This window comes from Cyclopterus lumpus, chromosome 22 (assembly GCF_009769545.1).
Source record: "Cyclopterus lumpus isolate fCycLum1 chromosome 22, fCycLum1.pri, whole genome shotgun sequence".
Taxonomy (NCBI): Eukaryota; Metazoa; Chordata; class Actinopteri; order Perciformes; family Cyclopteridae; genus Cyclopterus; species Cyclopterus lumpus.
Window position 1 is genome coordinate 4,055,590 of NC_046987.1, and position 26,136 is coordinate 4,081,725.

Here is a 26,136-nt window from a genome sequence, read left to right on the forward strand (position 1 = left end):
ACAGAGGCGGCCGCGTGCACAGCAGGTGTATGTATGCCCTTCTACTTCACAGAAGCTGTTTAAATGTTATCAGAAGATGCTCATGAGGACAGATAACGTTCATTTCATTCAAACGCCGCGTTGCCATGACAACACACTAAACGGATGCCCCGAGCCGTCCTCCATCCATGTGGGTGCATCACATCTGCTCAGGCTCAAAAGAAAAGTTTCCCTCAACTCCAATGCATGGATATTTATTTTTCAGGGGGGGGGGGGGGGGGGGTTTGAAGGAGTCTTGTCACATTACATGTACCTGTCTGTGCGCGTCTTCACTCGCAGCTGTCATCTCACCTGACAGGTCTATCAGTGTCCACGGCTGATCAGAACGCGTCCCACCGCCTGACAGGCTGAACCGACAGCGCGGCAATCCAGACTGACAGCTCCTCAGGTAGCTGGTGGAGAGGAGGGTGGTGGTGGTGGAGGGGAGAGGGGGAGTAATCTGGGGGGCGAGAGGCAAGACGAGGGCCGCTGAGAGAGTAAAAGAACACGCACAAACCCGACAAGGGGAGTAGATTAAAGTCAGTGAACGACCTGAAATAAGCCAACCGGCGTGACTAATCGTAATGCCGCTTTGCTGAATTCCATAGAAACCATCTGATAATGAAGTGTTTCTAAAATACCGCTTTGTAACTTGCCGATTGTTGCCAGACATTACCTTTAAAACCGCCATAAAGGCCCAGAATCCTCTTTCTCGCGAAAAAGAAACAGCGGGTGCCAGTTTTGACTATTTTTAATCAAATTGAGTCTCGTGGCTCTGCGACAATCAAGCACATTGAACCGAGGCCAAACTGCTCGCTTAACGCAGGGCAGAGCGAGAGCTGCACGCCTTCCAGAAAGGAAAAACACCTGCGGGATGTGCTTTGGTTTAACCCATGAAAGGTTTAAATCGAGTGTCTGTGATCACACCTGAGGGGGGAGAGGGAGAGCCCCCCCCCTCTTCTCCTCCAGTCTTTATCTTGTCAAAAGCCATCGAAAACAAGCCCATCCAGAACGCCTCGACGACGCGAGGGCGAGACAAAACGGGAGAAAACCTACGAGCTCCAGAGCGAGGACTCATTTGATCAGCTTAGCCACGCTCTCCTGGCTTGTCGTGTACGAGGAGTAATTAGCAATTAACAATCAGGGTTTAACTAGATCCAGTTATTATCTGCAAGGGTGGGGGGGGGGAAAGAGAAAAATATCTGCCGTTTGGAGTTGGGACTGCATTAGAATTCCCGTGCTACTCAAGTTTAATATGTAAAAAAAAAAGAAGAAAAAAAAAAAGAAGAGCGAGGGACCCAAGCAGTAATTCTCTCATTTCCACGACATCTCTGGGCCATTTTTCCCCCTTCTTCTTAAATTCCTAGATCAAACAGGCGGCAACAAAAGGCCCCAAATCCCCCCCCCCTACCGCCTCCTGCTCTCTTTTTCCAAAATTAGTTAAGCCTCTCAGCTCCATCATCCTCAACATGGCTCGCATCAACAAACCCTACGCTGCATCGCCTCAGAAATCCACTCCACTCCACACACACACACACACAGAAGATGAGTGGGGGGGGGGGGTGGACACAAAACTTCTCATATGTCACTCTGAATTTGTACTTACAGGCTAAAACACAAAGCACCCCCACAATGATTTCGCCCCTTCCCTTGGCCAACTCTTTTGTCTTTTCCGGGGGAATATGTTCAGTCAGAGGGCTGCTGTGCACAAGACAAAAATCATGCGAGGATGACAGATGGGGTGATTTGGACTCGGTGACAGGAGAGGAAAGTAAACAATGTGGAATAAGGCTGCTGTCCGCCTCCACGGCGCTCTGACATATTCAGGCCTTTTGGTCGCTCCCCCCGATGACCTCATCCTTTGCTGCTGCCCCGGCTGTTTACCGTCTCCGCTCACAAGGTGATGATTCACGATTTTCAATTTTCAACTTTCCCTCCCTCTCGCTTATCGTCTTTCCATGAAACCGCCCCCCCCCCCGCGACTTAGTCCACGTGCACTTCCCTTTACTCTTCAAAAGTTTCCGGCAACTGCTCGCCCCGACTTCTGAGGTGAAGTGGGGTGGGGGGGGGTGGGGGTGGGGGGGGGCTAGATTGATGTCAAGAGCTAACTTCGAAGTGGATGGGTGGAGGGGAGGGGGGGGGTTGTTGCCCAGGAAGAGGTGCTCGTTGCTGAGCTCTTAAGTGATCCTGTTTCACACACTTGTCAGTTTTCTCCGGGGCTGGCAGGTCCTCCGCTGCCTCCGAGCTCGCTACTTTTCAGGGTTGTCACCGGAGCGGTTAACGCTAATCCAATGCTAACTAACGTTGGTGTTGGCCCGCCGCCTCGAGCTGAGGAAACCTGCTGCCTCTTGAGCATCAGGGATGGTCGCTATCCAGCGGGAGACGAGATGACATTATTCTCACCTCGAGCTACACGATGGAGTAAAAAAAAAAAAATAACAACGGCCGAAAAACGCCACTCGATCATCCTCTGAGGGGAAAGGACCGCTGCATCCTCAACCAATCCCGAAATTGAGTCCCGGTCCAGCAAAGCGTGAACGCAGACAGACCACAAAAAAACCCCCAACCAACCCATCAATTTAATCATCTCCCGTCCACAGATTCCACGCTAATTATTCCAGCCTTTAATTATTCCACCCGACTGCCGTTGAGATCTCTTAAAGACGGCCGGATTAGTGGATTCTGGATTATTAGCTGGGAGGGTTGGCAGACCTCTGCACTGTGATTCAGGGGAGCTGAGAAGCGCTTCTTCAAACGGTACCTTAAGCAGCACCTTCACAGGATCATTACACGGGATAAATCCACTCTAAGTTGCTTAAAAGCGTGTAAAGGTGAGCCACGTTTCGGAGCAGACACTTCGGAGGGAGGAGGCTAACCGAGTGTGACTCGAGCGTCGCGACGGTGACACAGTTTAAAGCCACTTTGGGGAGGAATTGTTTACAAGTTACTTAAAAAGGGCTTATGTCAACTTGGGTCAACATCAAGGCCTGAGGGGAAACTTCACTGAATTCCAGATGAAATTGGCAAACTTTACACACTGCAACGTCACGGCCTGTAATTCAAGGGCTTGATTTAAGCCGCCGCCCTTTAAAATCACGATTCAGCCGCTCTTTGTGCACCAACTAGTCGTTGATTCGGATTCTGCAGGCTGAGGTTCACCGCTGTTGAAGATCCATCGCTGCGTTCCGAGTGCCGTCGTGATGTCAGAGTTAAAACTGCTCGTGCTCGTTAACGATGCTACCCCCCCTCCTCTGAACTCCCTCTCAACCCCCCCCCGCCCCCACCTCCTCCCAGAAAGCAGCCCGTCCCTCGGCTGACAACTGAGACGTTTTGAAAGCAGGTCGGGAAAGGTTAGAGCGAGGAACATGGAGCGAGGCAGTGAAAAAGACAAAAAGAATCTTGCTTTTAAAAAATATATAAAAAATGTTTTATTAGGAGCCTTGATGCTATTAAAATGCCCCAGATACATTCACCCTATAGTTCTCAATTAGACTTGACAGTTGCTGCATTACCAACAATAAATATAGCAAAAGGCTGCGCCTCGGGCCAGGAAGGACCCCAAACTATGACCCTCATATTTAATGATGAAAACAAGCAAGCGCATGCATGCATGGGCATGTGCGCACTCAAACACAAACACACAGATACACACACACACACACACACACACACACACACACACACACACACTCTCGGTGCTGTGGCTCCTTATTACACAAGCGCATTAGGGGCCTGTGAAAAGAACAGCATCTCTAGGGTTTAAAAAAGCAGCGCAGATACGACACACCAAAAGTACACCGTTACACATCTGATGGACATTCTGCCTGAAATGGTTTCCTTTTTTAAAAATGCTATTTTCTTTTTCTTTTTCACACAACGCTGCTATTGCGTTTGATTAAAAATTATTTTTCAGATTCTGAGATGTCCCCGAAAGGATGAAGCCGGGTGAGGCTGCCTTTTCTTCCTGCACCACCAGCAGGTAAATCGTTCACTTCCCAGATAACGAATCTGGATGATTTTTGGTGATGCCCTGACTTCTGCTTTCCGATGAGTAACCATTTGGAGCAGACATGGACGTTTCCCTACAAGGGGAATCATTGGTGATATCAAAAGCGATCTGGTGCCATGACTGTCCAGTCCTTTAATTTATCCAAATGTCTAAAAGCTTGACATAAGCCCAGTGTTGTTTCCTAATGAAAGCAGCGAGCAGAACAAACTAAACATGGGGAGAATATCAGGGACTCCCTCTAAAGCCACTCCCCCAAAATGATCATCCCATGAACACGGCTACTGTACTCACAGCTGTGGAGCTAGCAGCTTGTGGAAGACTCAGGTCGGTAGATAATGAACAGGCCAATCATTACATTTATAACAGTCCTGCGACAGCCACAGATACTGGATCTTTTTCTATTTTTGTCAGAGCATTTGATTCATTGATTGCTGTCAGGATGTAAAGAGAATAAAAAAATTAAAATACATCCTCTCCCAAAGCTCTAACATGGGAATAATTTCCATCTCTATATGATGAGAACTTTGCTAATGGCTAAATAAACGTTGTGGTTTGAGATGAAAACAAGTTGTTTTCAGGGTATAAAACCATTGAGATTTTCTCCATAATAAATAATTAATACAACAAACAAACAGTGCAGACTAAGTACAAAAAAGTCACACATGACGTCAGGGGAAACAGACTTCTTTACTGGATAGAAATTTGGACTAAACATTTAGAAATTTACAGTACTGTCCGTCAAGCTGTCAGTAAAAGACTTTGAACGGTCAAAAGGAACATACAGAAAATTAAAGAGCATTTCAACAGGAACATACAGAAAATTAAAGAGCATTTCAACATCGACAGTGGAGCCAAACTTGACAATCGTGATAGACAAAACAAACGGTAAACAGCGGTCTTTTGCATCATCCCTACAGCTCTTTGTGATTAACGTGTAGTTAATAGTTTACATATCATCAATATATATTTCACAGAGAGGCAGCTCTGGATTGAAAAGGTTGGTCAGCTTCCTGTCAAAATATAGAGTTTCTCTTCAAAATAAAAGGTCCTTGACATACATCATTCCAGCTTGATCCCATAAAATTGTGTGACATGTGCACAATGTTTATGCGTCTGCTGTTGTGTTATCATATTTCCGTTGTTGTGGCACGATGCAGTGACTGGTCATCTTCTAGACTCCTTTACCAAAGTGGCTTCTTACTAAAACTACAACAAAAAAGGAAGGACTGAGAGGCAACCATTTCAAGGTGAAGCAATGTGGCCCATTTCCACAAATGTGTGTCGGTGCATACTCTTGTACAGGTACACAACACGGACACAGACGCACAAACACACAAACACACACACACACACACACTCACACTCCCTCAGGCAGCTCTCCAGGCATGTCATTAAGATAGAGAGTACTAGAGTTTCCCGTTGGCGAAGGCTCCCTCTTGGAACTGAGGGATGAAGCTCTTGAAGTATGCCCTGGGTGAGAGGGAGAGAGAGGGAGAGAGAGAATACAGCAAATAAAACATACAAAATGTGACAATAATTTTGTTTCAAGTGCTTCAAAGCATCGAACACATTCACTGGGTTAGTCCCAGACCCAGCATGTATCAAACGTGCAGATGAAAGGCAGAATGTGTTTACTTGTTACAATTACAGCTGTGCATGAGATATCTACTCTGTACGTGTTAACGCTCTGGAGAGAAACACAGGAGACATAACTCAAAACAATCAAACGGCAGTCCACTCGGTATTTAGCCACAGGTTGTGTTTATGTGTTCGTGTCAGATTAAGCAACAAGCAAATAGTTCATTTTTGGAAATATGCATACTTTCTTGCAGAGGGTTAGATCCCTCTCATTGGTTGATCGTTGGTTCAATTAATTGTTGGTTAGCTTAGCTTAGCATCAAGACTTGAAGTAGGGGGAATCAGCTAGCCTGACAGACAATTTTGGTTTTGTAGGATATTATGTGTGACTATTTCTTGGCCATGCCATTGATCTCCTGAAATTATTGTTGGACTCGTGGTCATTATTGGCATTTAAGAAAAAAATCAATGTACGCTGAGCAAAATTAGCGAATAGACAAGTTAGCATGACCCATAGAACATATAGCTTAAAGGAAATAGCTTCAACCTGGGTTTTCTTGTTTGAAGGCATTCTGACTAAATCAAGGCTATTGTAGTCAAATCCAGGAGCTGACAGATGGTAATCCAGATTTTGTTTTGTGGAGACATTGAGATGTATTAAGGTGAACCAAAGAGTAAAGAAAGAAGTACACATTGTGTATTGCTCTTTGTGCCTTCTGTCGTCGCTCAGCTCTATCAAATATTTACAGCAGTCATTAACCTTTGCCATGCACAAAGCAAACACTTCTCAGGCTGCAGCTGACGCCTATAGATCTACTCTCATGGGGTTGTGCCAGTTTATGTTTATTGAAGGTGGAATCAAATCTCAGAGCATTGAATAATGGCCCGTGTGCGTTGCAGTCCAAACAATATGGTCCTATTGTATCATTAATCTAATGCAGCTCATACAGGATAGTCATTCGGATAAATGACCTGGTGTGAAGTTTTTTTTAGCTTCAATGCACTTTGTGGAGAACTGAGTATATCAAAACCTTTGAGTGTTTAGGTGTCCATTCTATTTTATTTGAACTCTCTATGTGCAAAATGTAAAAAAATTAAATTAGATCCAAACATTGGATCCAATGAGGCTGGATCCACTCACTTGGCCCTCTTTGCCATCTCATTGCCGTCCCAGCGAGGGCTGTAGGGATACGACTTCTGCACCTGAGAGTAGAGCTGGCCGCTGCTCGTGAAGTGGTAAACGGACTGGAAGGTGAGGGTGGGCTGGTCCCTGGGGAAGTACAGCGGGAGGTCCACTACGAGAAGAGAAGGATGTGGGTAGAGAAAAAGAGGGCCATAAGGTAAACGGCCTTAGATATGATCCAGGCAGACCATGTGACGTTCCTACCGTGTACTAGGAAGCAAAAGTCCTTCCACATGAGTAGAAGAGTGAGTTTCGTGAATCCCTCGGCGTCGTACTCCACCACGCCCCTGTAATACACACACATTGGTTTCTTGCAAAGTGTCGCCCGGGTCTTATTTCACACCCAACAGTACTTTCTTGTCAAAAGACATGGACGGTGACGAATGAATGTCCTGCTGGACACACGCTGTGACCACAGCAGTGGACAATGTGGTCCTCTCCAGTCAACTCACATTCCAAAGTGGCTGAGGAAGGCGGCGATGTACTCTCTCCTCTTGTGATATCCTTGGATGACATACTGCACCTAGGAGGGATCAAAGTGAAACATAGCATACGTTTTTGCAGCAATTTTTGGGGTTTATACACATACCACAATTTTCACCGATTGGGGGGGCGAGCGCTTCTGTGCTAGAAACTTTTACTATTAATTACTATCTATATACATAGGAGAGCCACACATCCTCTGCAGTTTCATGAAGCTGTGATTACCCTAGAGGTCACATGGTGGGCTCATCGGATCCACAAGAGTCTTTCCAGTCATACCCATTTTTTATGCAATTCCAACACGAAAATGCGAAAATAACATTTAGAAAAAACGTCATGGGATAAGCATAAAGTGGGTATGTCTGTGTATCTGTGTCATCATAACACATATATTTACTCTCTGAGACTGTAAAATAGTATGTGCTGCACCCAGATTTTCCTCCCTTTTCTTTTTTTAAACTTTTAATAACATCTTTGCTAAATTCATATTTAAGATGAATGCAAAGACCAAATTCAAAAGACTCATATCTTATGAAATACAGCCAAGGTGGGTAAAAAGCCTGACAAGTAGCTGTTTAACGGAAAGCAAAGTAGTTGAAGGTTGCTCCACTTGTGCCGAAAGCAAAGTAATTACAAAAACACTCCATGATCGTGATACCATTCACATCTAGACCGTGGCACGCCCAGAACTGAGATTACAACATATTATCAATACGTGCCAAAGGTCTGTTGACATCCATTTGTTTACCAGGTTGACTGCAGTGGGGTCTGAAAACAGGCCAATGTTTAATTAGCTGGTTACAGGTCATATTGTCCTATATTATATTATATAGCGTATAAGTGAAGAGGAAAACCAAATCATATCAGTGTGTTTGACACTCAAAAAATCAAACAAAAGATGAGAAATACAACCACAAACACTTTACAAGGAGGTTTGGAGTGCACGACGGTGGCTGTGGGACGAGACCTCACCAGACACGTGATTGGATCATTTCTTCCAAATTCAGTATTCACAAATTATTAACAGAGTGCACCGATGATGGATAATAAGGCCAGCTCCCAATGAGCTTCATACCATATCACAGACAAGTATTGATTGTAAATTGAACAAAGAGCTGAATTACCACACAAATAGTATAATACTAATTGAAAACCTGGCAACAATAGGTCACTTCCTGAAAGGAAAAGCAGCCGATTCCCAAACAAAGAGTCAATTGTTATCTTTCGAAGACTCTTTTGAAAAAATAATAAGTAATTGCCAGAGGGATGTTAAAAGTCCCCAAATACACAATGAATAACTTGCTCACACTCTGCATCATATTGTACTAGACAGACAACAGAAAGAAGCATGACACCGTATGGCGCCAAGGTAATCTAACAAACACTATAAAATAGGTCTATAGGTGCTGGATGTCAAACCACAGAGCCTAATAATGTAGATACATTTTAGACATTTGATCGGTAGGAAAACATCAACAGAAGGGGGGTGGGGGTGGGGGGAGAGATGCTATTACTACATGATGATAGGTCCTAGATCTCTGGCCTGGAGCAAAACCCTTACAGCGTTGCAACATCTTTCATGCATACTCTGTTTAATGAACAGGAATATTGTTGTCAACCCCCTTTAACCCCCCTCACCACATGTCCTGTACGCATGGTTTCCGGGTCTGTCTTGCCCTGAATCAGGCCTTTATAGGCAGATCTAACCCTCAGCCCGCCGGCAGCACTTTACATACTAGCAGAGAGGCGTCTACAGAGAACCTACCCAGAATGTAAACAATGCCGCGGCCTGTCGAGAGAATTAAGAAAGCTGAACTTTCTTTTTAATGGATGCTTTCTCTTTAAAAGCAGTCGGCGCGGAGCACAAAAGTGGCATTACATGCAATCTTTGAACAGGTGAATTTAAATGTCACAGTACAAAGTCTCACCAAGCTTAGCACTTGACAGGCAAATAAGCTGGTGGTAAGTGCTGTACAATTGGGGCTGTCAAACGCTCTGTGCTCGAGGCTCCGTGTTCATTTTGGTAACATCTCTCCATTTCAGCCAATGCTTTTAGACGGAGCTACGTTCAGTTTAATAAATGTATTCTTAATTTTTTTATTCTTGCCCATTTCATAGCAACATGAGCTATTGCCTTTTTAATTGTTTTGCATCTGATTGCAATCATGCATGTGGCAAAGGTTGTCTTTGTGCCACGAACACAATAGGGAGAACAATGGCGGAGGGGGAAAAGAAAAAAAGACCTTTTCTGACTGAGCTGACTTTTATTTTGACCGACGAGGTGCACAGACAACGCGACAGAGACACACTGTATTTGGGCTTTAAAATCCCCCGTCACCACGATGCTATTTGCTTGGCAGCGTAGTTTTGGGTCCATCTCACCCTTTTGCGGGTACGTGGATGGTTTCTCGTTGTCCTATACTGTATGTGCAGGTTTAGCACCTTTTGTCCTTTTGTAACACCCCTATGCGACTGCTATTCATAAGCGAGGGTATCATACACATGAAGGCCTTTTTGCTGGGAGGGGACAGGTTTAAAAAAAAATAAAAATACATGAGCTTATTTAAAAAACAGTGAGTGACATTTTAAATTCACAATAAAAAAACAAAAGAAAAACAAAATGTAATTCAGGATTCTCCTCTTGTGAGAACACAAACAACATGTGTTTAGCGCGTGTTGACAGCTGTGATGAAGTATTATCTTTAAGTCCAAGAGGACGCGCTCCGGGCTTGCTTTACTGTTGAGCGTCCTGGGCAGGTGAGAAAGCCTGCAGCCACGCCAGCCAGCTATGAAGCTGACCTGCTCCCTTCACCTTAGCAGTGACGGTTCCGTATCACTGCACATGGGCAATGCCGGCGAAGCTCAGACTACTGAACGACGCGGGGCTAAAAAAAACGGACGCAGAAATTAGACGTGCGCACTATTTAGTCAAATGTGAAATCCATTTCACCGCACCAGTGGGTATATTTGTTAGTTCTACACAGACATATGTTCCAAGAGGCGACTGCATTTTAGACAAGGTTAACTCATCTCTTATCAGACCTCATTTGCAGGCTTCTTCTTAGCCTGAGCCGACCCTCACTCTCCAATCCCAAAAAAGAAATCCTGAATATGAATGGAGAATCTGTTGGTAACGGGAGGAGACTTTGGTATCGGAGGCGTTCTGGTTTCCGTTTTCGCATCAATCACAAAGCCAAATTCCGTGTATGTGTAATGTACTTGGCAATAAACCCGATTCTGATACGGATTGTGGTTTGTAGTATCGACCAATCACGTTGGAGCAGGCTTTGGTTAAATGCAGATAGACGTGTGGAGAGCAAAAGAGACGGACCGGATTGGCCGTAATGCAATCTGGGAACTCAGCGGCTATCGCCTGACGATGCTTTAGCTTTTTTAAAGCTTGTAAACTGGCTACTTGTGAAACAATCTGGTCGTACACGTCACCTTTCAAACCATTCTCTTGTCTCAATTTGCTAAACAACAACCAAACCACGGAAATGTAAGTCCCCAGAAATATCGGTTGTTGCCCCAAATTGGAGCCGATGCGTTCTGAAACTGATAATACATCAGCTGAAGCTAATAAACATATAGCTATACATCGTCTGAAGGGTTTGTCTGTGTGGCCGATTTGGCAACTTTCTTGGTAGACTTGGCTTTTTTTTGGATTTTTTATGATTTTTTAAACGCAGCGTATACTTTCTGGTTTCTCAAGATCACCAACACTGACTCAAAGGTTATCTAGTGGTTACAATTTTACAAATGGTGTCCACCTCCTATAACCAGTAAAAGTAGAGAAAAAATACAGCGACGGCTCTGAGAAAGGGTGAACTTCTGGAAAGAAGAAAAGTTTCAGGAGATAAACCGAGCCTCCGCTGAAGAATAATGTGATCTTGGTGCTATGGCATCTCCAGCATATTGCATAATACGAGTGAAAGCATTGCAATATATTGCCGTAAGAACATGTAGTGAAACGCTGGGGTTCATCTGAGGAGTGCATACATAATGAATACAACTGGAGACAGTGGCGCCTTACCCGCTGCTACTGCATGCTTATGATTACTCATCAGCCATGTATGAATGACGGCATTTTGTGAAAGAGGAAAGTAGTAATCTCTGATCCACACAGTGTGTGTGTGTGTGTGTGTGTGTCGGGTCTCCTAAACACAGACGCACATTGTGACTCAGACTCCTGTTGAATTATGTTTACATGGGACAGTGGAGGCGGCAATTGAGCTTTCTCAAAAGCTGCAAGGCCACATACAAAATAAGCTGTTGATCTAGTTACATGAGTGTGTGTGTGTGTGTGTGTGTGTGTGTGTGTGTTTCAAGGGAACTCTGGATCACTGAACTCTCGCACCCATACTGAGAAAGGACTCCAACCCCCCCGCCTTCGTCATCGCAACTTGCAGCCAGGCCTCTCTCTATTGGCTGCCTGGGGGTTTGAGTCAAGGCAGGTGATCTCGCTCCGCAGGTATTCAAACTTGCCTGAGAAACCTCGGCTCCCTCGCCCCGCTCGACCACGTATTGTTGTCTGCGCATGTGTCTGCGGGGAATGTGATGCAATAGCGCCGGAAGTGCTTCCTGCTGTGTGATTAAGAAATCTCTCTCCACTCTCGCTCTCTCTATCTCTCTCTGTGTCACATACGCATTCGCACCGCCCCCGGCGTTCATTCCATAAAGAGTGACTGATCTGATGTCTGACTACAAATGCATTTTAAAGGATCAATGTCCCCCTGATCTGATCAAGATCCACCTCCAAATACTACAGGAAGATCATAAAAGAATAATCACCAAAAGAAAATCGTTTGATAGGGTTGGAAATGCAGAGCACAGGCGTCAGAAGCTTAAAAAACATTTATTATGTTAATGAAAGGAGAAAGCACATACTTTCAATTGACCTCAGCCACAGCAGAAATGTCACATGACTCACTCGTACCAGAATAGTCGATACTGTACATGTCCCATCTGTAGTATAAACACTGTATTCACATCAAACCGCCAGCTCTTCCTTCTGTATAATCTCTCACATTCCGCATTTCTTCTACATTTCTTTTTTCTCCCTTTCTCACGACCCACTGTTAGATACTGTTCATCCCTAGCGTGTTATTATCTTCCTCTCACCGTCTATTCTAAATATTACTGTTCATTCTGAACATTACTCTGCACTTCTGGTTGGACGCTGAACTGCATTTCGTTGTTTCAAAGCAATGGCAATTAAGTTGAATCTGATCTAATCGAACAGCATTTTGCACATTGGAGCAAAGTATCCTCCAAAGGTCAGAAGAAGACCAACTAGCACCGCGACACTTCATTTTGATTCAGATTGAACCAAACATCTTTAAAGTTTTGTCTGTTTTGCGCACACACACACACACACACACACACACACACACACACACACACACACACACACACACACACACACACACACACACACACACACACACACACACACACACACACACACACACACACACACACACACACACACGGCTTGCAAGGATAAAACAATAGCACACAACAATGTGGTGGCGGGTGAATATCATGACTCACGGCTAAGTTTGCTCTCCACTCGGCTTTCTGGGAAATCCGCTCACACAGCTCATTGCTCTTTTCTTTAAGTTCAGTGAGGAAGTCACTGTACGGATAAATCTGCCCAATGATTCATGTGCTGTGCGTTACTTTGGTGGCACCGAACGCTGATGATGAAAACCAAGGTATTGGTCCTCATAATGATCGCAAAATAGCCCCCTTCCACAGATGGGCCCGATGCGGCCGTGGGAGTAAACAAATATTCCAAACTTTTGATACAACCTCCACAGTAAAAACGGTCTCAGCGGCACAGTGGCTTCAGGTGTTTATTTAGGCTTCAGGTCTACAAAGCAAAAATCTCTCTCATCGGCCAAATTCCCGACTAACATGTCAAAAACCACAAAAAGGAGGATTTCCCTGAAATTGACCGAAAGCAACGGATTCCTTGTATTCCAGCATGTACATACTGTCGGGATGACTGAGGAGCCCTCGGGCTCTATTATGTCCTGTAGCTGATTTCCGTGAGTAATTCTTTAATGATGCAGACGCCAGGTGCTGCCGCCGTCACCCAGCACGGTCCTCGTCACAGCCACAGCTGTGAGCACAGCGTGCGGTGGCAACGCTCTGTCAATACAATCACAGCATCTGGAATACGTGGGAGGGAATAATTGATGGTTTTATAAGAGCAAAATGAATGCACAGCCCGTCGTCGAATAGATTACAAACATGATGTCTTTTCCTTACAAGCAATAACGGATACAAAGAAGCCGGATATATAATGTTTTGTGTTTCTGCTAGAACGTCCAGCTTTTGCCTCTGATGACTCTACATATTATCTCTGTTTACTCCGGCAAAGCTCAGGTTACTTTGTTTTGGCTGGAAGGGTCTCCAAAGAGATCCCAATGCTGCTTCTGCCACACAAATGAGCCACGTGTGTGCTAATTGCAGATTTGGTTAATTGCTACTGTATGCCGTCCAAGTGTCCGTTTTTCTTTAAGACTCCATGAAAAGGCCACAAATGATTAGTAACATCCTGATATGTTTTTGAATGATATGGACTAAAACGATTGCTACACTCTGGAACAAATTGGGGTGTAAAAGTCTGTTATATTGAAAGTTCCATTATTGATTAGGCCAAAAACTGTATTGTATTTTGTTTCAGGCTGTCGGCTAGCGAATGTCTTTCCAAATGTATTATTTTTTTTACAATCAAAGCATCTGAGAATGTCCAATAAAACTAAGAATGTCTGTCAACACGCTGAAATAACCATTGAACAAAGAAAAGCAGAATATTTTGCTGGCTAAAAACAAGTTGTACATTTTGGAAATGATTGAATCTGCCATCACTTTGACTTTTTGACTTCACAACGTTCTGGAGTTACTGGAAATGTTTGGATCACACCAGTCTGAAGCCCCCACTGGAATCTAATCCTACAAATAGTATAACACTACTAATGTTAGTGTAGCCTGATCTTTAGCTGCAACAGAACATCAAGTTTTAAATACAATGAATGGATATAGATTTTGATTTTCTTTTTAAGCTGCCAGCATTCGCATGTTGATTTAGAATGTGTGTGTGTGTGTGTATGTGTGTGTGTGTGGGGAATGAGCATTTCTCCTGAGGGAAATGGCATTACATTGCATCTACACTGCATATCTACCTGTCAACCTGCGGAGGCCAAGGAGCGCTCAGACAGCCTATGGAGGTTGGCCAGTACGCCCACGTCGGCAGATGCCGGACACACGTGCATGAGTGCCCATATACACGTTAAGGCACGCACGCACGCACACACCTTGACAAAAGACATCCCTCAGACACACGCTTTGCTGCACCGACGCTTACAAATATGCAATAAATGATTCCCAAACCTGTCACACACATTAAAGTTAGTATGAGGAACTTTGTGACTGATTATGAAACAGTCGGTAGACTGGAGGAGGGCTCTGTGCTCAGCAGCAGCAGTGCTTTGCCGGAGGCCCAGGCTGCATTGCTAGGCCCGCTCGAGAGAAGGGAGGCGCGGGAGAACCAGAACCAGGACCGAGCGGGGCAGACCGCCACACCCTGCTGCCGTAAAATCTGAGATTTTCTCATGGGGGGGTCTGGTGTTGGGAAACACTACCGCTGTTGTCCACAGGGACCGCCAGAATCAAAACAAGATTTCCTCATAGTAGCTTTAAGAGTAAGACACCTTGCTCTCAGATAACATGCATTAAGGGGGAGGGACACACATCATTTGACATTGACATACACACAAAGCACATCTGACCAGGCTGTGTAGAGGTTAAATGAGTTATGTCAAACACTGTTACCTTGTTGTTGAGTAACTGGCACACTTGGGGAACATAGTCAATTAGGCATCCTCCACTGGGGAATGCTGGGATATGAAGTGCTGAGGAGCCTCCCAGGGCACTGATTGAATAAAAAAAGAAAACAGTTAGCCTGTAAACAAACATATTACGATTACATAAACCATGCTGTTACTACCACGTTCTCTGTGCCACAACAGCAATTTAAGGACAATTCAAAGCTTTGTGTGACATCCTGCCTTTATGGAAATGCGTGTAAACCACTGAGCAAAACCAAAAATAAAAAAAACTGAGCACTGCTAGTTGGCTGCAATCTACTGAAGTTGAGGAATTCAAAACATCAAAAGGAGTGGCTCATGCCTGTGGAATCCTCCTCATTCTCCTTCGGTTATTTTTTTGACATCTTCCTGATTCAGTCCTGCAGCACAGCTACATCAGTGATTAGTGCATGCTCGTTTAATCAGGGAATCTGCAGCTCCCTGGTGACTAACCAACCAAAGTAGTCACTCCCTCATGCTGCTTTCTATTTCTATTTAATTCTTCATTATTGCAGGACAGTCGGAGGGCATTTAGAGATGCTATGACGCTATTTTAAAAGCCACGCTGAAGTGGATGACTGCCGTTTACCAGGTTAAGAATGCATGCTGCATGTAAATAGTCCACATTATGTAAAATGTCAAAGTATGTTGAGATGCAGCCCCTAAAATGTAGTTATCCTTTAGCTGATCAGAAAGGCTATGAAGGTAAAACTCAACAACAGTGAGTCACAAACAAAGGACATGGTCCCACTAAATCCCTCCCATCATCCAAGAGCTGTTTCCAAGTATTTTTCAAGTACAAGTCACCCCACAAGTCAAGCTTAAGCTAATGTGTGCATCAGAACCATTTTCACAGCTGTGGGGAGGGAAATTGGCAATATGCTTGACACTATTAAGCTACTCATTTATGTGTAAACGCTAATACACTTTGTGAAATAAGAATAATGTATTGATCATGAATGCAGAGTTTTCTCCATTGTATTCTGGGGCCAGCAGCAGCAGCTGAAAGGTGTGCATTAGGGTATGCAGACATTGCGTGAATCCTGGTTATGTCATAAAGGATTGGTGAAGTTTTGGCAGAGAGCCACAAGGCATTTTTCAACAGTTATGGGCAGCTTGCCTTCCATTCGAGTCTGAAGAGCAGACACGTTTTCCAAGTCCACAGCTCTGCATCATCACTCTGCAGCCACACCGTGGCCTTTGTTCAGTGGTGTACGGTCCATGGTGTACGACAATATTGTCCATGGCGTATGAAAATGTTGTTCATGGTTTATTACTATGTTGTTCATGGTTTATTACTATGTTGTTCATGGTTAATTACTATGTTGTCCATGGTTTATTACTATGTTGTTCATGGTTTATTACTATGTTGTCCATGGTGTACGATAATGTTGTCCATGGTTTATTTCAATGTTGTTCATGATGTATAAAAATGTTTTCCATGGTGTACGAAAATGTTTTTCATGGTGTATGAAAATGTTTTCCACCTTTACTCATTTCTTAAAGCTGAAAGGCCGTGACTGACACCAAAGTTATGAGGATTGCACAATTATGAAAATTCCAAAGAAAGGTTGTGGGAGTAGTGAAGACGGAGGTGGAGCACATCATCATGTGTTCCACCCGTCATTATTACCAAACACCACAAATGTTCATGGGGAAATGACATCTTAACAGAGTTCAGGAAAAGGTCCACAGTGACTGGAGTCATAGCCTTGGCAGGCCGAGGAGGTGCATTTAGAATAACTAAAGAAGGTGTTGTCCTGCTCTGAATAGAAAACAGCTGGTTTCTCATCAGCTGTTCATCTGGAACACAGACGTACTGACGAATCTGGATTCACACAAATTGGCCAAAGATAAAAATCACATCCGTCCACTGAGATTCAAATGCAATAACAGTTTTTACTACAGATCCCCAGTCCAAGTTTTGTCTTTTTGCAAAATGATACTCAACTGAATATTAATAAGGTCTTATTCACAGAGAAGCCATACAGACTGTCATGAATCCATTTTCATTGTCAAAATCCTTTTCTCCAGAACTCCAAAGCCACCATTTACAGTAGGCTTTGTGCACATAATTAGCATTAGCTTGTGCATGTTGCCGTGCACCAACAAATGGTCGATTGAAAATGGCTCGCAGCAACGAGGAGAGAAGCCTTTGAAAATCAGAATCTAAATGATGCCCATCTATCCTCCCACAAGTCTAAGAATAGTTCCATATTATTCAGATGGAAATGCAGACAGAGGCAAAAAATTAAATAAAAGATGGTGGTGGTGTGTTCGTCACTCATGTGTGTCAATGGCAGGCATGTGAACAGAATGTGCAGCATTTTGGATTTCAATGGTTTTGCCTCTTGAACACTCAATGAAATGGAGGCTGACGTGACACTAACCTCTTGTGCTAGAATCTTACAAAAGAACTACTTAGTTCTAAAACAGTGGTCCCTTACTGGTTAGTGCAGATCCATTTACCTGACACATCAAGCCATGGTCCACATATAGACACACTTAAAACCCATTCATCCATTGTGCCTGTCAGTGGATTCAAACCCATCTCCTTGCTGTGAGGAGACCATGCTTTTATTCCACAAAAGGAAAACTTACAATACTTAAGTTAGTTACAACCAGGGCCTTAAAGAAACTTTGCAATTAGGGCTTAAAACCAAAAGTTTTAAAAAAACATTAAAAGCTTTACAAAGGCAGTTACAATGTTTGTCAGGTTAATTTAGGAAACCAAAACCATTGTTACAGCAGAACATGTAATCAGAACTTGGGCGATAAAACCGCTGGAATTAAAGTGTTTTAAAGCTAGGTTTCAACGCATTTTTAATTTAATTTAAAAAAAAGTAAAATAAATTCTATTTCATCATCGACAGCTTCCTCTCAAGCAGCTGCTACAAGACCGATCAACAGGTGTGTAAGGCGAGGGTCACATGATCTCCAGGGCGGGTACCAATAACTCTACTCACTAGGGAGTGGAAATCCTGATATTTTCTATATTTCAAATATAAAATATATATTCCTTTATTTTTCTGAAGCTCACCCACAAGCTAGTCTAAAAACATAATTGAAAGTAACGTTTTCATTCTCCACCTTGAACAGAACCAACAACCTCAGCTGAGGAATGCTGACGGAAGAGGATGTTTCTCGAACACGAGCTGCGTTTTACTGCACGATGCAAAAGGGAGAATCCGACATTTAAGAAGCTGCACTTATCTCAAGGTCAAGCTGAGGGGGAGAATTAAGTTAGGCAGTATACGTTAAGTTATGCAGCTCAAGGAAATATATGCAGACCCGTATCCCATAGTTCAGCAGTTATGACAATCCACAAAGATGACACAAGATTGCCACAACCAATGAACATACATGTGTGCAGATAACAATGAACAATGAAAAGGAATGCAGCTGAGGAGAAGATATACTGACTTTTAGTACTCTGATGTGGGTCAGGCTCTAAAGAAATGCTTACACTCCCCATAATGCACCCAAAGGCATTTTGTTTTTGTTCGACACTCCTTGCCTGGTAAATTCAACATCCCCAGTTTGTAACGCAAGAGCGTATATTATCTGTCACATGCTCCACAAAAAAGAGGCCAGCATTTCACTGCTGGGTTCATACAATATACAACATTTACAGTCATTAGTTATACATATATATACACATATATATATATATATATATATATATATATATAAATATAAAATGTGACGAGCTCTACTTCTTCTCTCTCAAGTTGGACTGAGGACAGACTTTGGCCTCACAAGGGAAAAAGTGGTACGGACGGCGGGGGCTAGCTGGTTAGTGTGCTCATTTAAGGAGACATCTGAACACAGACATCTTTAAACACAACGGTGACACCGTAACCTCTTTGCATGCTGCCGATAAAGTCAGTTATTTTGTAAATGTTTCAAATTGAAAACACCCGCCAGATGTTACACACTCCAAGCAGAAAGTTATTTTCTCACGCCTGAGAACGACTACATCACTCACCACGGTGATACGCCTTCGGTAATATGCTGTGAAGAAAAGCATTGACAGGGACTCTGTGCACGCAAATAGCATATTTATATTCGTGCCTTAGTTTCAAAACCTAAAGGAAATAATAGGTAACATGTTCCTGAAATTGTACCGCATCTATATTAATACGCCAATGTTCTCAGACCAGCATGGGCTTTTAAATTGCTTTAAACTGAGCTTCCTGTGGGTGGGTTCCCAATCCAGACATAATGGTGTTTTATTTTCTGAGTGGCACCCTGAAGAGTCCTCGCTTCAGTCTCCACTGGTGACATCGCTCTCGACACTACCCACACAGACCAGAGTCACCATGCAGACATGCTGCCTTACACAGGCCCTCTGAGCAATGCGACCCACTGTATGACATATTTACAGTAGACAGTGGGACATGCACGCCTGTAAACAAACACAGAGACACACACTGCCTGCCTGTGACTTCATCAACCAAAGAGATTATCCTCCGTGACTCAGGTGGATGGTGACGAAGCTCAGTTTGTTTATTTGTGTGTGTGTGTGTGTGTGTGTGCAGTGACAGCGTGAGAGCAGATAAAGGCTCAATTGGAAAAGAGGTCAGACATGATTCATTACCAAAGTGAAAGATGAGGCCAAGAAGAACTGTTTGGAGATTCAAATGTGGTTTCAAAGCAAGGACATTTCCATTTTGATTGCCTACTTTGCATCCTAAAGCCTGGGGGGCTGGATGCGAGGGGGGAGGGGGGGGGGTTCCTCAGAGGTCCGTGTATGACTCCGCTTGTTGACTGTGTGAACCAAATAACGTCCTGTTCTTCCTCTGGGACTGGACAAAGCACCCGTGGGAGTCGGTAACCTCTCCGTTGTGAGGTGAACATCCTGGCCTCTATTTAGATGAAACCAGATCAATAGGAGCCTCAGGCTGCAACACACACACACACACACACACACACACACTAGTATATTCTGATAAGGTTGGGCAAAAAAAACAAACACAGTTGATATATTTGGACATCGGTGTGGGTGCTACTGGTCATGTGGGCTCCACCCCCTGCAGATTGTACTTTATACTGCTACTACTGTATATGACTGGAGTACTAAACCTTTGAACTAAATACACTCGCAGGGAGACCGCTGTTCGTGTCCCACGTGAAAGCAAGTAAACGAAGACTCCAGCAAAGACCCTATTGAAACTGTTTTTACCTTTGATTTGTTAGGTGCAGTGACAAATGTATTTATGTAACACAACTAATTTGAACCTACGCCTGAGCGAGTGCTTCTGTTGCCTAAACCCAACCAAGTAAACCTTCAAACTAAGTAAACCTACGTCAGTAGTTCATATTGAAAAGACACTAGGCATGTAACAAATGTAAACTGACACTACGTCCAAATCGGACTATTGAGGGGTCCCGAGAGCGTCAACGTTTGAGGCACAGGATCACTGATCGATGCCTCCTGCCTCCGGCCATGGTCCTGCTGATGCCCCCCCCCCCCCCCCCCATCCTCTCTTCCTCCTTCTGTTTCATGGATTGTGGAGGTCTGAATCGTGGTCCGTGCCTACTACTCATTGTTCATACATTTTTGTCATATTCATTGAACGTGTTGTAACTCTGTAATGCTGTTCCTCTACATGACATCTGTTGCTTCTGTCCATCCGGGGAGAGGGATCCTCCTCTGTTGCTCTCCTGAAGGTTTCTTCCCTCTTTTCCCTGTGAAAGGGTTTCTTTCTATTTTTTGGGAGTTTTTCCTGATCCGATGTGAGGTCCTGGGACAGGGATGCCGTATGTGTACAGATTGTGAAGCCCTCTGAGGGGAGTTTGTAATTTGTGATATTAGGCTATACAAAATAAACTGAACTGAATTGAATTGAATTAACTTTAAGGCCCAGTAAACGTGCTCTTCTCACCGGTTTGAAGTGGGCAGGGCTGAATTGGGAAAAGGGTGCCGTCAACTGGTCCGCACTAACCAGTTGTGGGGTTATTGGTTTTATGTTGCTGGGCTGCCGTCAAACTAAAATTATCAAACTCTTAAGAAAGAATACCTTGAGAACTTAAGAATGCTGTATATTTATTTGTTATGGATAAAAGGTACAATGTGTTTGAGGATTTACAGGGGGGCTGTACACGCACACGCACACGCACACACACACACACACACACACACACACGCGCAGAAAATATGTGTCCGGGGTGTATCTGCACCTCGCAGTAATGGATATGCTTACTGTGTGTAATCTTACAAAAAGAAAATCGCGTTTTTGACCATTTCTTGGAACAAAGCTGGTCAGCGAACGCCTCGCATCAAATGAAGATATCAAGCACAAACACGCACTAAACGCTCGGGATTTTAAGGCGGCCCACATACGGAGGAGAACGTACATCCTCACAAGAAAGCCGAACCGCGGGACTCACTTTACAAGGACTTACAGAAACAAAACGACACAATGAAGAGGTGTTCAAGGAGACAAAGAGGAGGGGGAAAGAATGTGGCAGAGCGCTTTGAGCTGCTGAGACAGAGAGAGGCGTCTGCACCGATATCCTTAAGACTGCCGAGTGGGTTTTGTGAGGTGAATTAATTTCATCAGACGGACAATTTCTCGACTGTGACAAGACGTTTTGCGGAACCTTGAAAAATATCTGATCGAAAATGCAAAGATTTTCAAAGGCAATAAAACACCTCAACAGACCCTGGAGAAGGGACACACACAAGCTGTACACCCACACACATCGGGCAGGCAGGCAGGCATGCACGTACACACACACACACACACACACACACACACACACACACACACACACACACACACACCTACAGGCAAATGCAGATATACAAACATTAGTGCACCGCAGCCTAAAACTGTCTCTCTGTGTTGATTTTTCTGGGCTCCTAAATCTGGTTTGGGGGCAGAGACGGTGCCCACTCGATTCTTTTATGCCATGCAGCAGGTTTTCTGGGGGAAGGAGAGATGCATCCAACTCGTCTCATGGGCACCGCACAATCAGGTAAACGAGAAGCAAAGGCGAGAACGAGAGGCGCGATGAGTCTGGTTACAAAATGGTCGAGGAGAGGAGAAGGTTACGTACAAACAAACAAAAAAGGATGTAAAGGCAGATTTTCATTTGGGAGTGTGTGTGGTTGTTGAGCCAAATATATTCAGAATTACCAACATTCTCAGAATCTGAGGCGAGCATCAATGACACAAAGTCATTACTCATTAAAATGAGGGCTCAGTGAGCCATGCTAATGAGCAACAAAAAAGTGAATTGAAAAAAGTAGTAATAAATTGGCGTTTGATGAAATAAAGCTTACTCAAGTCTGGTCTATGTCAATAAAATCCCAACCCACTTGGTACTAGAGACCCTACTACTGCCCTGTCTCATAACTATTCGGTTTCACTGGCATACGAGAATCTTCTTCTTCCTGGTCTGATCATAGCACAACCTCCCCTGCAACAATAGCTGATAAAGAAATGATTTGGCTTGACAACAAAATCTGCCGCCTCCTCCGATGGTTCACATTCATACATTCTCTAAATGTCTAAATCTATTTAACACTTAACAGCGAGTTTAAACGAGCAAGGAGAATAAATCACAGGCATATACGCAGCGTGCCACCACGGCTTTCACTGTATATTTCCTTCTAGGCGGCCCTGTACAACGTTATATAACCAACGAACACTGAATCTTAAGCAGGTGAATCTGTAAGCCGGCAGAAGAAGCAGTGATTTGACTTCTGGTAATCAATCGTGGTGCAGTCCCATCAAAGAGAGGAGCTGCAATAGTCTGTATTATCGGGAAAAATGTGGGTGTCTGTTGGGTGTTTCGACATTTTTTCTTCTTCTTCTTCTCCCCTTGCTGCTCTGTGAAGCAGAACACACATTACGGCGGTGGTCTGTTTGAACATGGGGGAAGAAGGAGTAACGGAGAGCAAGAAAGAGAGAGGAAGAGGGAATAGAAATAGAGGTATAACGCTGTAGCTCAGGGGGGCTTACGAGTCTGCGTTCAGAGCCCCTCAGATCCGAGCCCCTGCTGAAAGGAGAGTAAAAGTGAGATATCAAACAACTCAGGAGCGATGAAAGAGGAGAGTAGAGAGGTGCGGGAAACGAGAGAAGCAGAGTGAGGGAAAAGCTCTCCTCTCCCGTGTGTTGTTGTTTTCTTTTTTGCTTGTTTGTTTCCTTCCTCTCCTCGCTGCGTTTCAGTGGAGCGAGGGACGACCTCGCTGGGTAGAGCGCGGCTCTTCTCTCTCTTTTAAGTCCCACTCACTCTCTCGCTTCCCTTTGAGGATCAGCCAGAGGGATCAGCAGAGGAGAGGGAGTGATGGAAAAAAACACACACACACACACAGAAAAAAGACGGAGAAGGATGGAGAGAAGAGAGACGGGCGGCAGACATGGGAAAGTGGGGGTGGGGGTTGGCGGGGGGGCAATGCGACCGAGTAGCAAAGAGTTTAACAACTGGTAACGGGGAATAAAAAAGAAAGAAGTGAGATGGACAGGACAGCAGTGATGAGTGAGCGAGGGAGGGAAGGAAGGATGGAGGAAGAACCAACAAACGTTCTCGGAGAGACTCGGAGCAGAGCCCCGGGGCCTTTTGGACAGACTCCGCATGTAGTTGTTATGAAATAAAAGCTTTTGTTTGCTGCACTGTAAACAAATACTTCTTGTTGCATTTGGGACAAATCAGCTGCTCGACAAGTGTTCGCCGCACTTTCTGTCCCAGTTAACCGGGACAGAAATCTTAAAATCTAATCCCGGTGACACGTCTCCAGCTTCTGGTCCGGTTTCAAATGTTGGATGACTCGCGCTGCACTCGGCGCCGTAGGGCTGTCCTACGAAGACTCGCACATAAGCACCCGTTTAAATCTCGAGTTGAACAAGAGATGTGCTCACAGGGTTCTTGGAAAGACACCATTGGGCATTAAAAAAAAAAAAGTTGGTTAAAACTAATCGGCTTTGAGGGGGCAGGGCTACAGCGGCGTTATCGTCCAATCAAATGAGAGTTTGGGCCACTACTTCGCCACACCGGTCAAATAAAACCGCACTTCACCATTTCTAGTAACTAACAGAGCAACATGGGGAGGAAAGGACTCCTTCTGTTTCATCGATTGTAGAGGTCCATTCATACATTGTCATATTTATGTAATGTGTTTATGTAACTCTGTAACTCTGTTAATCTGTACACATGACATCTATTGCTTCCGTCCATCCGGGGAGAGGGATCCTCCTCTGTTGCTCTCCTGAAGGGTTCTTCACTTTTTTCCCTTTTTTTCTTGGGAGTTTTTCCTGATCCGATGTGAGGTCAAAGGTCAGGGATGTCGTATGTGTACAGATTGTAAAGCCCTCTGAGGCAAATTCGTAATTTGTGATACTGGGCTATATAAAATAAACTGAATTGAATAGAAAATGGAGAGATGTGTGTTTACATTTTTTTAATAAATGTAATTTCCAAAACAATGTGTCTGAGGTCTCATTCAACCAGATGAGCGAGAGCGAGACAACTTTTCCCCTTTGTCCCTCTCTTGTTGTCCACCTGACCTGACAGCAGGTGAGGAAGGTGTATATGTGTGTGTGTGTGTGTGTGTGTATGCGTAGCAAACAGTTTTCTGTCGCTCTAAGGATTCCACATTTTGGACGATGAGGGTAAAAACTGGTAAAAAGCCAATTAAAAACGAACTGTGCCTTGACAGGACGGCAGTATAGCAAGAACAGATATGTGTGTACAAATGAGTGATGAACGCAAGGACAAAAAAAGAAGGACAAATGTCAGGATGATTGATTAAGCGTTGGAATGACGGGAAGATTGCACACATAAAGAACCTCAGAACATTTTGACGCTGAGTAGATGTTGATACGACAGCCTGTACCAACACTGAAATCCAGTGGTGCCAAAAAAAAAAAAGAAGAAGGCAAGCTGAGCCAATTTCTGGAGCTGTTCGCAGCTGCTGCTGCTTCTTCTTTCACCATCTCCTAAGATGAGAGCTGATTTAAACAATTCGAGCAGCCGCCTTGATGTGACTTTCACTCTGGAATTATGTGACACTGAACATTCGTGGAAGCTCGGGCTTAACACAGGGAGCCCCTGAACGTCCCCGTCTATCAAGAAGACGACTGCTGCTTCCTCTTCACTGGAGCCAACGCAGAGACGTTGCGGACAGAGGACTAACGAGGGTCAGCGGGGACGGGCGAGCGCATCCGCATGCTAAATGAAGAAACATCCACAGTGGATGTAACACAAACACGGACTAACTCGCTCGCGCGCATGCACGCGTTTGTTTTCAAACAACGGCGAAGAAGAGACATACACTCTTTTTTCTTTCCTTCCCCGCCCTGGGTCATGAATTAACACACTCCCACACAGCTGACAAAAAAGGTGCACAAAGGAATGTAAACACAGCATATTCATGCATGGCCTTGATATGCATATGTGCAGTGATCTCACAAGACAAGAGGCAACAGGAGGAGAGGGCTGGTGAACGAGCGCTTGGCTTCGGCGCGGCTAAGCCTCTATATTTATTTAGATGCTTCTTAAAAAGGGGTTTTAGATGAAGAGTGCTTTTTCTCTATAGTCCCCCCCCCCCCCCCCCCCCCGCACGCACGCTTCGCCGGCAACCACCCATCTCCATCCCCATAGCATCCGCGCTTCCTGCTCTCCACTTCTACGTGCCTTTAGCCTCCTTCTGTCTGTTCTCCTCACGCAACTGGCAGTGGAGAGGGGGGAGGGGACGGGGGGCTTCTAACGCCACTGCAGCCTCACTCTGGTCTGGAGCCATGGTGAGGGGTCAGCCGCTTCATTTTTCTTTTTTGTGGAGGCTCAATCCAGCCAGTTAGCTGTATCAAGCGTTAGCTGAAATAATCGCCTCATCAAGGGCCTGACTTCATGTCCCCGTCCCAAAACAAAGAGCACACACACGGTTGTTTCCCTATAATTGGTTTTTAAATCACAACCTGTAATCGTGCCTCCGCGTCTCTGCTTCCGCCATGTTTCCAAGGAGACGGCGTCACTTGAAA

The 26,136-nt window shown here is 44.5% G+C and overlaps 1 protein-coding gene across 2 annotated transcripts in view; it reads right to left on the minus strand.

The window, feature by feature from the left end:
• Positions 1–4,695: 4,695 nt before the first annotated feature.
• The window catches only part of babam2 (BRISC and BRCA1 A complex member 2), a 77,206-nt gene continuing 55,765 nt past the window's right edge, over positions 4,696–26,136 (minus strand). For both annotated transcript variants that reach the window (XM_034525659.1, XM_034525660.1), the window contains exons 8-12: positions 15,114–15,213; positions 7,241–7,311; positions 6,993–7,075; positions 6,747–6,900; positions 4,696–5,497 (exon numbers count right to left, since the gene is read on the minus strand). In XM_034525659.1, the coding sequence (XP_034381550.1) occupies positions 5,434–5,497; positions 6,747–6,900; positions 6,993–7,075; positions 7,241–7,311; positions 15,114–15,213 (472 nt within the window). In that variant the 3' untranslated portion in view covers positions 4,696–5,433. The remainder of the gene's footprint in view (positions 5,498–6,746; positions 6,901–6,992; positions 7,076–7,240; positions 7,312–15,113; positions 15,214–26,136) is intronic.